This window comes from Pezoporus wallicus, unplaced genomic scaffold, assembly GCF_028554395.1.
Source record: "Pezoporus wallicus isolate ANWC-B61680 ecotype Strahan unplaced genomic scaffold, APGP_CSIRO_Pwel_v1 contig_6464, whole genome shotgun sequence".
Lineage (NCBI taxonomy): Eukaryota > Metazoa > Chordata > Aves > Psittaciformes > Psittacidae > Pezoporus > Pezoporus wallicus.
This window is the reverse complement of record NW_026642130.1, coordinates 2222283-2236283: the sequence shown is the minus strand read 5'-3', so window position 1 is coordinate 2236283 and position 14001 is coordinate 2222283. Positions and strand designations below refer to the sequence as shown.

The window sequence follows — 14001 nt, the reverse complement described above, 5'->3', positions numbered from 1 at the left end:
GCACATCAAAATAGCTGCATTCAACCATGATGCCATGCTTCGTGGCCTTTTCCCAGTATTTCCAAAATTATCCTAACTCTGCTCTGGGTGAGCCAAACTCTGTCAACAGGAGTGGAGCCAAACTCTGTCCACTAGGACCAAAGTGGAGTGATTTTGCCAATCTCAGCCTTCATGTACAACTTGTTGCCAAGATGCCGCCAGTCTGGGGTTTCTCTGATTTTGACCTGTTTGAGTTTAGATGTACTTTCAGACTGAAATGTTACAGTGCAGGTGCAGCTATTAACATTTACAGGCTGGGGATGCTCAGAGTGAACAAACTCTACGAAGTCAAAGTTTGTTCTCATAGGAAGCAATATTCACAGATCAGAGTGTCAGAACATCCCTTATGCCTTATCAGGAGGGAAGAACTGCTGAAAGCCATCATGTCTCTACACTGAAAGTCTTTCCCTTAAGCTTTTTCTTCCTTTTTGGTAAAAAGAGAAGCAAACTTACTTCCTGCTCAGCAAACCAGAAAAACAAGCCAAAACCAAACCCAAAACCTAAAAACCAAGCCCCAGTTCTCTAGCACTGCATTAAGTTCCCCTGAGTCTGTCCTAAGGACCAGCAGAGCACTGCCGAGCTGACACGCACATCAACACAAGAGGACTGAGAGAGAAACCCTACGAAAGCACACCAGGAGGTGCTGTTTTTCTCCATGAAATAGACGCTCTGTCAGACTTGCAAGCATTTCAATAACAAATCATGGCCTTGAGCCTGTTTCCCAGAGACTGTTCACTGACCTGAGCAGACATATCAATGAGTTTGGGGAGGTTCAGTTGGCTTCCTTCTTCTGTCTTCAAGTAATCCAGCAAACACCCTGCAAAAGAGGAAAGGCTGCTGTAACTCTTCTGAGTAAGTCTGCACATTTGCTTTCTCTGGTGCTTCTCAGAATATATGCAGCAAATCTGCCTGCATCTTAGAGAAAATACAAGGAATCACAATGGTGTCTGCTGGAGAATCTTCCATTAGGAAAGTTCCCAAATGGAGGTGATTTTCCCCCTTTATTTTGCACAGACCTTTTGCAAACTGCTGGGCATTTATCACTCAAAGCCTTATAGACAAGAGAAGCAAAAGAAAGGACAATTTCACCATGAGGGGAGTAAAACTCTGAAACAAACTCCCAGGAGGAATAGTGGAGAGGAGAACTTTCCTCTTCAAATGGAGCATCATTGTCTTGTGAAGTAGCTTTTGAAATATAAGACCTCAAGATGCAGGATTTCATTGCCCAGAAAGTCCCTCCCAGTACTAGAAGCAGACTTCTGGATCACTTAGTCCTTCTGCTTACAGACAGGAGGCAATGCCCTCCTCCCACCCCTATTATGCATGGGAGTACCAGCTAACTCATTGACCTGATTTTACAGAAACCCAACAAAAACCTCAGTGAGGCTCTTTACCATTGGCCATGTACTCTGTCACAATGTAAATTGGCTGCTTTGTGACTACCGCATATAGCCGGACCAGTTTGTTATGCTGGAGCCTCTTCATCAAGTTTGCCTCTGCCAAGAAGGCGTCAGGATCCATGCTGCCCTCCTTCATGGTCTTCACAGCCACCTTGATGTTGTTCTTGTAATAGCCTGTAGAGAAATAATGATGCATTGAGGAATTTTGGCATCTCTACTGGCTCTATCAGGCTGCGCAACAAGGATCAGGCAGCAGAAAAACACAGCAACAGCATTCAATCTCATAAAGAAACACATGGTAAAACTTGGTGCCAGAGGGTTCAGACAGCAGGTATGAAAGGAGAAGGGACAGACACAACACAACCATCCATCTGTGTGGCTTCATTGGGGACCATCCCTGCTCTGGGTTATGGACACCCATGCAATGAGCCCATCCTCACACAGTCCTCCCAGCCTTGCAAGACTCTGGATGAAACCCCTGGGTCCCCCCAGGGATTATGTTCTCATAATCCAAATGCCATAGAAAAGCCAGGACTCTGCAGTCCACCAGTAGGCTCAGCCTGGTCCTGTCCACAATCTCAATTGCCAAGGCAACAGCCGACCACAAAGAGGACAGCAAAGGAAGCTGACCTCACCCCACTTCCTCTGCCACTGATTAGCAGTGGGCAGGAAGGCATAAGGGATTCAGATCTAGGTTATAAAGTGGGACAGGGAAGCAGAAAAAGTGGGATAATGTCACCAAGCTACCCTGCTGTGTGTAACTGAGGATGCTACAAGCAAGCTCAGGATTCCCAGGAATAATGAGATCACGTCTCAGGAGAGAAGTATATAGTTATTTCAACACCCATCACATGTATCCAGCCTGCAAAACCCTTGCTCAACCACTGATCAATGCAAACACAGCCTGTCTGGTCCTTCCCAGGAGTATGGCATCTACTGCTGTATGTGTACCTATAAATATGTGTTCATACTTTAGGATTCCCATGACCAGACTAGTCTTGTCTTAAGGAAAGAAGACTTTCCATCTCCTCTGTTTATATATTTCTTTCCTGGAATGGGGAGTTATACTTACCCATCCATACTTCCCCAAACTGCCCACTGCCAAGTTTCTTCACAAGCTTCAGAGATTCCCGTGGGATCTCCCATTCATCCTGTGCCCAGGGTCTCTGGGGAACCAGGGATATGCAGGCAGTTGTGAGGCGCTGGCACAGGCCATCCCCTTTCTCTGTGTGAGGACAAAGTACAGGATGTTTCAATGGGATGGCAGAGCTAACCTCCTCCTCCATCTACACATGTTAGGAAGAAGTCAACCCATGGGAAACCTCCACAACCACACAAATGTTTCAACCATAGGGACCAAGGGATGCAGAATGGACCCAGTGAAAGGAGAAAGCTCAAAGGGAGCCATAGAGGAGCAAATTCTCCTGCCCAGCTAGTTCAAACCCTGCTTCCCAAGCATCCTTTCCTAGATATCCCTTCAGCATTCACCTCTTTCCTAATGGAAGACACTGTCTGGTTACAGGGTTGGGGATAGACCTCACACTCACAATGCTCTAGGATGAAAAGCAGGACAGGGGTGCCCGGGTTCTGCTTGTAGGAGAACACATGGTCCATTGGAGTCAATGGAGTGGTGGTGGTGGCTAGCAAGCCCATCCTCCCTCTACCCACATGCCCACGTTCTGCTAAGAGACAAACCCAGCTTACGGCTGTAATGATGGATTAGCTCTGGTAGGCTGGAGAAAGTCATCCTGGGGGAGATATAATACCCCCCACCATCTAAGGAGCGGATCCTGTAGTGTTTGATGATGTCCCCATGAGCAGAGTCACTGTCTCTCACAGACAAGGAATAGGCACCTGGAGAATAACCAGAAGAAAGAACTGTGAGAACAAGCAGAACCCTACTCGGGGACCAGCTACCTCCCAGCCTACAGCTGAAGATACCTCTCTCAGCCCTTGCTGTTGCCTTCCCAGGCTGCAAAGCTACAATCTTCCCTCTCTCAGACACAGGTGGAGAAGATAAAGGTTCATTAGAGCTTAATTGGTCCTGTGGAGGCTTCATTGAGCAAAACTTGCCTAACCCTTGGCCAACAGCCCCAAGGAATCAATATAAATTAATAGCACATCTCCAGCCAGAGCAATCAGATACTTATGTTGTGATAGTCCTGCCACAACTCTGTATCTCCCACCTGATCTCTGTCAACAGCATCACCTCATCTGGATGAAACAAGTGACTGTAGTCTCACCAGCCTGTAGAAACAAGGAGCTGAACCACCCTACCAGCACAACCAGGGCTTCAGTTAGTGGGAGAGGTAAGGTCAAGAGATATGTGCTCCTTCCCAGCTTTACCCAAGGTCCCTGTAACCCTGTTATCCACTATAACCCCTATACCAAGGACAGTGGTTTACCTGGGAAGTACAGAAGGGGGATTCAGGAGAATTGTCTTGTTCAGCCATAAACTTGTGACTGTGGGTAAACCACATATAGAGATTCACATCTAGATTTATGTGCCTTTTGACCTCAAGGGAGCTGCTTAATGATCTGCCCCTCCAACCTGCTATTCTCTCCTTGTAATGGGTTTATAATCTGAACCATAAGATTGGGGGTTTTGTACACAAAAACATCACTAGATGTTGCTACAGAGCAGCAGCTTCCAGCCTGTGTCAGTGTCAATTTCAATGCAGTTTAGCAGGGATTCTTTTTTTTCCCGTTGTCTGGATCATATTTCCGGAGTAAGCTGTTACAAGCCTGCTGGGCTGTTAGAAGTCTAATACGTCACCCGGGTAGATAGGCTGCCTTTTTAATGCTTGAAAAGGCAAGGCTATTTATGTTAAAAAGTATGTATCTGTCATGTAGGATCATAAGCAGAAGTGGGGCCTTCCACAGGGACTCTGAAACCATAATCCTGACCGTGAGGAGAAAATCCACTAAAACGTAACTCTCACTTGCTGCTGTTTCTCCATAGCAGCACCAGCAGTTCCTTACACTGAGGCTGCAAACCTCTGTTTTAAAAGTAACAGAAGAAAACTACCTCTGTGGATATTTGCTTTGTTGAAGTGGTGAGGCACTGGAATGGGTTGCCCAGGGAAATTGTGAATGCTCCATCCCTGGCGGAGTTGAAGGCCAGGTTGGACAGAGCCTTGGGTGACACGGTTTAGTGTGAGGTGTCCCTGCACATGGCAGTGGGGTTGGACCTTGATGATCTGAAGGTCCTTTCCAACCCTAACTATTCCATGATTCTATGATTATAAATCTTTACAAGCAGAATTTGGGATGGTCTAAAATTTTTCCAGCCACTAAGAGTCATCTGGGGGACAGAGACCAGATTGGGAGATAAGGTGGCATAATGTTCATAGAAGATCTGCTGGATTAAATGCAGTTCCAGGGAACCTGAAGACAGGAAGCATACAGCCTCAGCATGGTGGGGTCCTTCTCAGCAGCGCATGAAATTCTTTCCTTCACCATGAGTGTCAGGCAGAAGACAAACTGAGAAGCCCTTTTGGCTCTATCGGTCCTGCAGCTCAATGTCTTAGATGCATCCATGAAGAATCTTCAATGGGCAAGAAAAAAGTCAAGGGAAGGGTAAAAGAATGGCTCATTTTTGCAGCCTATGTCTCAGTGACCAAAGGTCACTACTGAGCTAAGTATGTCTTTCCCAGGGAGTGATCTTTGGTCCCTAGTGGGTGCAGAAAGATGCTGCTAGGGCTAATGTCCACATTGCTCAGCACAAGTCCTGCTAGAGTTGATCAGCAGCATTCACACTCCCTAGCACTTGGTCCCAGACCCCCTCTGGCTCCTCTGTGGTACCTATGTGTGCAAAATTATTATTGTTATTAATGTCCATTATTCATAGAATCATAGAATAGTTAGGGTTGGATGGGACCTTAAAATCATCTGGTTCCAATCCCCCTGCCATGGGCAGGGACACTTCCCACTAAACCATGTTACCCAAGGCTCTGTCCAACCTGGCCTTGAACACTGCCAGGGATGGAGCATTTACAGCTTCCCTGGGCAACCCATTCCAGTGCCTCACCAACCTTACAGTAAAGAACTTCTTCCTTATATCCAATCTAAACTTCCCCTGTTTAAGTTTTAACCCATTACCCCTTGTCCTGTCACTACAATCCCTAGTGAAGAGTCCCTCTCCAGCATCCTTGTAGGCCCCCTTCAGATACTGTAAGGCTGCTATGAGGTATGCATGCAGCCTTCTCTTCTCCAGGCTGAACAGCCTGGAGAAGAGAAGATTGTTGTTGAGGATGTTGATATTATTTTAATTTCAAAATGATTGAAATAATGTGCAGCCCATCAGATCTGAGCTTCTATGGCACAAGTCCAGGAGGGTGCTTTGCATGCCTGGGATGTGGCTTAGGGTATGTGTTTGATTTTTATAAGGCAAGGCCTGGTAGAGGAAAGAGCCAAACATGGCGTGAGCCCAGCTGCACTGACAACACACAGCACTGCAGAAGGGAGGGCAAGAATTAAGAACTAACACATGTACAAGGGAGTGCATTGGGGCTGAGAGTCAGGAGGAGAGGAGACCTGGCCTGTTTGGTAGTGTGGTTGCACCCAAAATGCCTGCTCTCCACTTTTCCAGACCCCACTGACTCTTTAAACCCCTTTGCATCTTTCAAACCAGTGATGCACAGCATGCAGCAGTGACAGGAGCTCCAGACACCTTCCAGCCCAATCTATCAGCTGTCTACTCCCAAAGTGAATACTTATTCTGTCATTAGAGTTAATGACTGTATTTTACCCCAGGTCAGAGTTTAGTTTGCTGGAGTGAGTGTGGTAAAGCTTTCCCTGTCATTCACCGTGGACCACTATAGTTCCCTTGGGAGCTGCAGTCTAAAGCCAAAGCACTGCGGCTGAAAAGCTTCAATTCTCTCTTCTCCCAGGAACAGCAGCAAAAGAAGGATGTTAAGTGGAGCCAGACAGATAGCAGGACTCCTAATCTCCCCCAGTGATAGCCAGAAGGAGTTCTAGCTCCTCAGCCAGAAGGGACATTCTCCTGTTCCACAGCCCTGCATCGCATCCTGGCACAGACCTGGGCTTGACACCAGCTCAGAGCACAAACAAATCTTGTCCTGGGCAGCTCTCGGTGTCAGACCCTCCTCTTCTGGGTCTGGGATCCCTGAACCATCCTGCAAGGGGTCTCAGGTTCTTTGTTTTCAAAGTGTGGCAGGTTTTGTGTGGAAAAGAACAACAGAAGATGTAAAGGCTGAGATTAAACTTGCATCATACTGAGGGTTGACTCAGTCACCTAAACATATGAGGCAGGTACTGCTTGAGGTGCTCTGGGACATCTGCATGGGCTTGGTAGATATGGTGCAAAACCACATCTTGTGGTGGAGAACCTGGAGATGACCCTAAGATGTTCAGGTTTTGGCAACCAAATAAAGCCCCACTGGCTATGGTGGGAGTTCAGGCAACTGCCTGATACATGAGGTATCTGCATTTTGATGCCTGCATCTCAGGCCAAGTCCCAGCATGTGGGGCATCTCCTGCTCATCAGGGTCTTAACTCCTTCCCTATGGGAAACACAGGAGCTCAGCTGAATGCAGCAGCTGAGCTCTGAGACCTCTCCTGCTGGGAGCATGGACACAGCAGTCTTGCTGCTTGCCAGGGCTTTGTGGCTCGGCACAGCAGTGTGACTGCTCCTGCAGGTTTCAGAACGAGTACTACTGAGGGGAAGATTTGTGTATTTCCAGTAGCTTCATCAAGGCTATCTCTCTGCCCATGGTTACACTGCTTCCCGCACTCTCTTGACAAGGACCGATCTTCCCAGATGCTGAATGAGCCTTTAATGGCCTCTGGAAAGGATGGCTGAAAGCAAAGGCCCCAGGTTGCAGAATTTGTGCCTTTCATCATTAGCAAAATGAGACATTGCTTGGGGTGGGTTATGAATAGGTGCTGCTCTTAGGCAGGGTGCAGAATGCGTCCCACTGTGGCTGAGACAAACCAATATGAGACAACCACCATGCAATGCATACAGCTACAGGGGATACTGCCCTTAGCTCAAGTCAGTGCTCAGCCCTGAAGGTCAAGTGTTGCTGGTGCAAAGTGAACGAAAATATAGATTGTGGAGGAGGAAAACAGGAAGAACCTGTGGAGCTCGAAGGCCAGGCATGGCTTTGCTCTGGACATCTCATGGTAGGTCACAGATGCTTTACATTAGTGATCTCGACTTCATGGCACATTTGGAAAAGGGGTTTCTCTTTTTCCCCTTCTCTTTAGAAAGGAGGAAGCTGTGGTTAAGGCAGATCAAATGGTGTCACCATGGCCATTCAGGTAGTCTAAAGCACAGGGTATTCAGGTAATAGCTGATCGCATAGGATGATTCAAACGATGAGGTGTTTGAAGGAATAACAGCCATATTTTAAGACAGAATACTAGATATCAGACAAGACACAGGTGAGACTCGTATTTCAGAGCAGAGATGACCTCTCACCATTTAGGACTAACACTGGATTTTCATGGAGTGGAACAGGCCACATCTGCTAATGCAGAGTATCACATGCCTCCAGCTAAGTCTGCTTCTGGACAGCAGAGACCAGTGACTGAAGACTGGCTCTAACCTGACCTAGGTCTAACCTAACACTGATGCCAAGTAAGAAGGATGCTTTCCATGAGGATTTGCAGCTTTCAGAATTTTTAGGGAACATTCAGTCAGGAAACACAGAAGAGACTTGTTTCTAAGTGTGATGGTTGAGTCACCATCCATAGGGTGATTTAAAAGACATGTAGATGTGACATCTAGGGACATGGCTTAGTGGTGGACTTGGCAGTGCTCCATGCACTGGAGGGACAACCTAAACTAGCTTCCAGACTGTCCTCAGATTAACAGCACAGAACAAAGAAACCGCAATTACACAGTTAATTAGTATGGTTAATAACTGCGTCCACTGCCCAAGAGAAGTGACCACAATGCTCTGTCCTCTCCATCCTCATTGAGTCATGTCTTTGTATGGAAAGAAAGTGGATGAATTCCACCTTTTCTGCTTCAGCCAGTCTGCTTCCGAAAGTTCTGGTTTGCATCAATTCTCCCTGCTACAGACTATCAGGAAAAACTTGTTTCTACTGGGAAAATGTTCTACCAAAAGAGCTTTCCCAAAATCCTGCAAGCTTCTGCTGCAAACAGGAGAAAAGCTTCTTCCAGAGTGCATTAAAGAATATCTATCTGCCAAAAAAATACCATTTCTTCAGTCTTTCCTGCTTATCTGTGCTCCTGCATCTCTGCCACAACCTGTGGTGGCAAGAGCCACCCTTCCCACAGCCTGAACTACACACACAAGTAGCACTATGAGCAAATCTTTGCCCTCCAAACCCTCAGCACAGTTCTACAGCCCTCCTGAGCCTTGCAAGCAATGTTCTGCTGAGCCAGACCTAAGAACCACTGACACAGCCGAACTCACGGCTAGGGTCTGAAGGATCTTCCCAGCCATGGCAATAATGAGGAGTTATCCTTGCTCTGCAGATCTCACCTTTACTGGTTTCACTCTCTCGGACAAGGAAAGAGCCAACTTTGTTACCAGAAGACAACAGCAGCCGTTCAGCATCTTTTCTGCTCAGAGCTTTAAAATACCACCTGGGAAACAGAGAAGCAAAGGCAAAATCATTGCTTGAAAAGGAAAAGATCTTTATAAAATTCTTTCCAGTTACTTCATTTTTCTTTTTTTTTACCATTACACTCTGAGGGTTATTTTTATCAGCAAATAGTTTTTTATCTGCTGGAAAGTGGCAGCAATAGACTGCTTTCAGTAGATTAATGTCAGATTTGGGTGACTCTGGGCTTGTTTCATAGCCTAGCAATTCAGCCAGAGCAGAGAGTAGATTGTACATGCAGTCCCCCATACGTGAGAGCAGTGCAAGCTCATCCAGAGAACAGCTCTGAGGCACACAAAGACCCAGAGCTCACCTGGTAAGTGGGTGAACCTTGAATTGTGCCCTGGCAGGCTGTGTATAAAGCAGATATATGTGCTGCACGCTGAACACAGGCTGCCCACAGCCATTTAAATATACCCTTTGGGTACCAAGAGCATTTATGTCCCAACCACATTTCTGTGTGCTGCTAAATATTTGCTGAATTCAATGGCGGTTGGGTCCCTCCAAGAGGAGCTTGTAAGTGGGACTGATCATTTATAGCTGAATGCCACAGAGGAGAATAAGTCATGGAAACAATTTCTTCTACTGCTTGTATTATAGGCATAATAAACCCTTCTGGCTCCAGTCTTTCTTACCATCCTCCTTGAAGGAAGCCAAACAGGCAGGCTGCATCTGGGTTAGTGAAACAAACAGCACCAGGCTATGGGTCTGGGCACTGGCACTTAGGTGTCTGCCCTGTTAAACAGTTGGCATGGTCCCTGGCTTGTCCAAGACCTGGATCAGTGCACCTTCTCACAAGGGATTTCTAATTTACATGCAGATGTCCTTTTAGAGGCTGAGGAAGTTTAACACTGTGTATGGGTAGACTGGCCCAGTGGGACCAGAGGATGTTTCCTGGAACTGCTAATTTACCAGCGCAAATATAACCTTTATGTTCTTCCTCCAAACCCTTGTTTTCCATGGTGGGTGCAATTAATGGGACAGGAGTCTTTACTCACTTCTCCCATAGCGACTTCACTTCCCTCCTGCCCTGCACCCATATGGTGCTTAAAGCTTCTCCTGAACTTCTGAGCAGCATCTTGCCATCCAGCCCAGCAGTGACATCTTCCCAATGTCAAGTAAAGCTGTTCCCTTTTCTTGCTGAGAGACAGGGCACTGCATCGGTGTTAACCATTCATAAGCTTTTGCACTTACTTTTCCTCTTCTAAGCTGTCCACTTGCGCGACAAAGTTACTGGGGATGTAGCCTTTCCTGCCGCTGCTGAGGGATTTTGCCAGCCACCAGTCCCCTTCACTGCAAAGCAAGCAGGGGAAAAAGCTTGAGTGCCCAGAGGAGGTTTCACGACAAGCTAAGGCTGTGGTGACAGCATGGTTTATGGGATTTCGAGCACTACAAATAAGCTAGGGCTCCTTAATCCACAGTACAGGTCTCTTGCAATTTCCTATGACCAACAGCAGGCTGAAGGCTGTTGGTCTCTCAGGGACTTCAGGAGGTGACAGACTCTTTCCATGAATGCAGAGTGAACAAAGAGTGACCACAGATTCAAACCTCTGCTACGTGCCCCATGTAAGAGGAGAGAAATCTGGGTCATCATGGGGTTATTTTGTGTCTTGCATAGAGGGATTCTTTTTTTGCTTCTTTTTCTGCTGGATACTGCACTGCATACAGCATCTGTTTGAGAACTGTCTCCTCTGGAGGCCACCTCACAAAGCAGTAAAGGATGGAGCAGGGTCTGTTGACTGGGAGACCCAAGCCCACCTCTGCCCTGTTATGGTCCAGCCAGATGGACTGTCTGTCCCCCTTCCCACTTGAGAAGAAGCCGAAATGAAACCACACGTCTCTCTGGCTCGATTCTGTCCTTTCCTCTGACTACACCCAACCCACATCCTTTGCAAAAGCACCATCAGCACAAAATATGAAATAGGAGCTAGGTTATTGCTGTAATTTGTGCTACTTCTGCGCTCATGGACACAGCAGTGAAGAAGGTCCCAAAGTCCCAGGCAGGGACACCGCCCAACCCCATAGTATCTGTAACCCATGGAAGTGTCACCTTCCCCACCTTGCAGAGAGAAAAGGGTACCCATAGTCACACTCTGGAGCGAAAATACGACTCACGTTCAGTTTTGGTGAGCTCAAACTGATGTCTGACCCCAAGGTACTCCCTTCCCTAGCCTCGCCATGCCCATGTATGAACCTCCCTCTGGCAGTAGATCACTTACTTGGAGAGGACTTGGAGTTTCTCCCCCTTGACCAGCTGCAGGTCACGATCACTTGAGGCAGGAAAATCATACAGTGCGATCACAATCAGGTTATCTAAAAGAACCAGGAGCATCATCGAACCTAGCACTGTTGAATTCCCTGCCAGATGGGTGATACACACCCAGGTGGGCATTTCACCCACACACAGACAAGGGGCTGTCCCCTGCCCTGTCCCCCCAAAAGCCAAGCTTTCCACCACACCACCTTTCCGGCCAGCCACAGCTTCTGCTCAGGGACTAACACTGATTCACCAAAGTGTTTCCTGTGCATGTTTTTTTAAAGCTCTCCAGATGCTTCTATCCACAGAACCCAGTGTGTCAACAAGAAAAAAAGGTTTTTGTGGAATAAGAAGGGTCATATATAACCTGTCAGTGTTTGGCTTGAGTTTTACATGGCTGTAAGTGAATACTGCTGTAGTAACATTTCCCAGAGTGGCTCTGGAATTTGACTCAAAAAGATGAGGCTTTCTTGATTGAAAAAGGTATAAAGTCATCTCAGCCTCTGTTATTTGAGCCCATCGCTAGGATTTAACTCACCTTCCAGCTGCTCTAGACTCTGCCTGTATCCTGCCGTCCCTTTACATCCCTTGCAGGTGTGCCACCACATTTAAGTCACGCTGCTGCTTTTGACCCAGCACCCCTATGGCACGTAGCTGTTCTGCTCAGCTGAAATTCCCACAGGGGTGGCAGATGCTCCAGGATCCCCTTCCCTCTCCCTGGTCCCAATGCACAGACGCTTCAGACCACAAAACCAGTGCTCTGTGTCTCCCATTTCACTTGTAACCCACCTGGACCAAGGCTGTGAGCAAGCGTGCATCTCCATCCCCTACCATGTTACTTTTATTCCAGCCATATTGGGTGATCCTGAATTTTGGCATAGCAAAATGGACTTTGTCTCTGTGGTGCACATGAGCCTTGCTGTGTGTGGCAAAGCTGCTGCCTGGTACATGCAAACCCACCCCAGGGAAGATTTCTGTGGGCTGGAGCTGCATCGCTACATTTGCATGCCGGGGTTGTGCCAGTGCTGCTCTTGGAGACGTTGTGCAACTGTTCACATGTGCTCTGCATGCTCACAGCTACTGAAGCAGAAATAAGCAGCTATTTTGGGACAGATCAGACTTTATAAAGAGGATTGGCACGTGCACATGAGCACAGAAATCAAGCCAAAAGCAATGGTAAAAAAAGAAGAAGGAAGAGGAAGATGAGGAGAAAAAGGAGAAAAGGAAGATTAAAAGAAAAATAAAAAAAAAGAAAAGGAAAAGGAAAAGAAACATATAAAAAGAAAAAGAAAAAGGAAAAAGAAAAAGAAAAAAGGAAAAAGAAAAAAGAAAAAGGAAAAATGAAAAGAAAAAGAAATAGAAAAAAGAAAATAGAAAAATGAAGAAAAAAGAAAAAAGAAATAAAAATAAAAGTAAAAATAAAAATAAAAGTAAAAAAGGAAAAGAAAAAAGACAAAGAGAAAAAACAGAAAGAAAAGTGAAAAGAAAAAGAAAAAAGAGAAAAGAGAAAAAACAAAAAGAGAAAAAAAAAAGGAAAAGAAAAAATAGAAAGAACAGTATAAAGAAAAGGAGGCCATTTGCTGCAGAAAGTCTTTAGCTCATACAGAGCCTGATTAATGCAGCGAGAGCAATGAATTATTAGCATTTTTCAAAACTGACTGTCAAGCCACAGTCTCTGTGTGACCTTTTCAAATAATGCCACCAGCAAGAGTGCCAGACTGGCCTTTTGTCATCACAGATAACATGTCTCTGGGGCAGCTTGGGTTTTGTGTGTGCAAGGCCTGGCTGCTGCTCTGCTGGCGATTTATTGGAGAGGAGGGAGGAGAAAGGGTCAGTGTGAGAGGAAATGTAGCTTTGTAAACCAAAGCCCTGAGTGGTTCCCTTCAGGAGGAACTTGGAGATCCTTGAGAGGTTTCAGCAGAGCCTCACTCTCCCCTGTGCATGGGGAAAAGGATGATCATGCTTTGAAGTCTTAAAATAGGTTGCACAGCTGGGGGCTTCCCCTTAAGGGATCTCAGAGAGTTTCACATTAGCAATGGGCTCAAACTCTCATTGCCTCCTTGAGAATGTTCTTATCACACAGCTTCTCTGACGTGGAAGGGTTTTGGACATGTGCCTTCTGCAAAGTGTTCACAGCAAACATGCTCATCCACATGCACCGTCCTGCTCCTCTTGAAAATAAACTAATACAGTGGTCACACTTCTGCTTTGAAAAACAGAAGCAAATGTGTAAATATCTTCAAGCACAGAACGGCTGCGTATCCCAAGAGATGAAATGAAAAATGTAGTTTTGATCTTGAAGCAACTGACAAAAGTACATATAAACAAAACGAAGAGGAGGAGAAAGAGCAAATACAGTAAGGACGAAAAGGTTTTATATGTTGAAAACATACTGTGATCACCTCTTATCCCCTGCTCAAAATACACGCTGAGAAACAGTGCACACTTAAGTGAGCCAGAAAAAAAGCTCTCTCTGCTCAAGCCAGCAAGACTTGCCATCTCATGATGAAAGCAACTCTTCCTGTCTCTGAGTTTGTCACCTCACTAAGAAACAGCATTGATAATACTTTCTTGGCCTATTTAATCAAGTTAGGTCATGAGTGACTCTACAGTAGAGAAGCCGTCGGGGCTGCAAGGAGTGACTGCTTTGCAGATAATGCTAGCAGCCCGGAGACTTTGATTGTGAGCCAAATACCTCTTGGCTCA

General features: G+C 46.3%; 2 protein-coding genes across 3 annotated transcripts in view; both read right to left on the bottom strand.

Moving 5' to 3' along the window:
- The window catches only part of BLK (BLK proto-oncogene, Src family tyrosine kinase), a 44505-nt gene that overhangs the window by 6677 nt on the left and 23827 nt on the right, over window positions 1-14001 (bottom strand). For both annotated transcript variants that reach the window (XM_057427751.1, XM_057427752.1), the window contains exons 4-10: window positions 11258-11351; window positions 10233-10331; window positions 8918-9021; window positions 3144-3293; window positions 2512-2664; window positions 1434-1613; window positions 780-856 (exon numbers count right to left, since the gene is read on the bottom strand). In XM_057427751.1, the coding sequence (XP_057283734.1) occupies window positions 780-856; window positions 1434-1613; window positions 2512-2664; window positions 3144-3293; window positions 8918-9021; window positions 10233-10331; window positions 11258-11351 (857 nt within the window). The remainder of the gene's footprint in view (window positions 1-779; window positions 857-1433; window positions 1614-2511; window positions 2665-3143; window positions 3294-8917; window positions 9022-10232; window positions 10332-11257; window positions 11352-14001) is intronic.
- FDFT1 (farnesyl-diphosphate farnesyltransferase 1) overlaps window positions 1-14001 on the bottom strand; it is a 133826-nt gene that overhangs the window by 116819 nt on the left and 3006 nt on the right. The window lies entirely within an intron of this gene.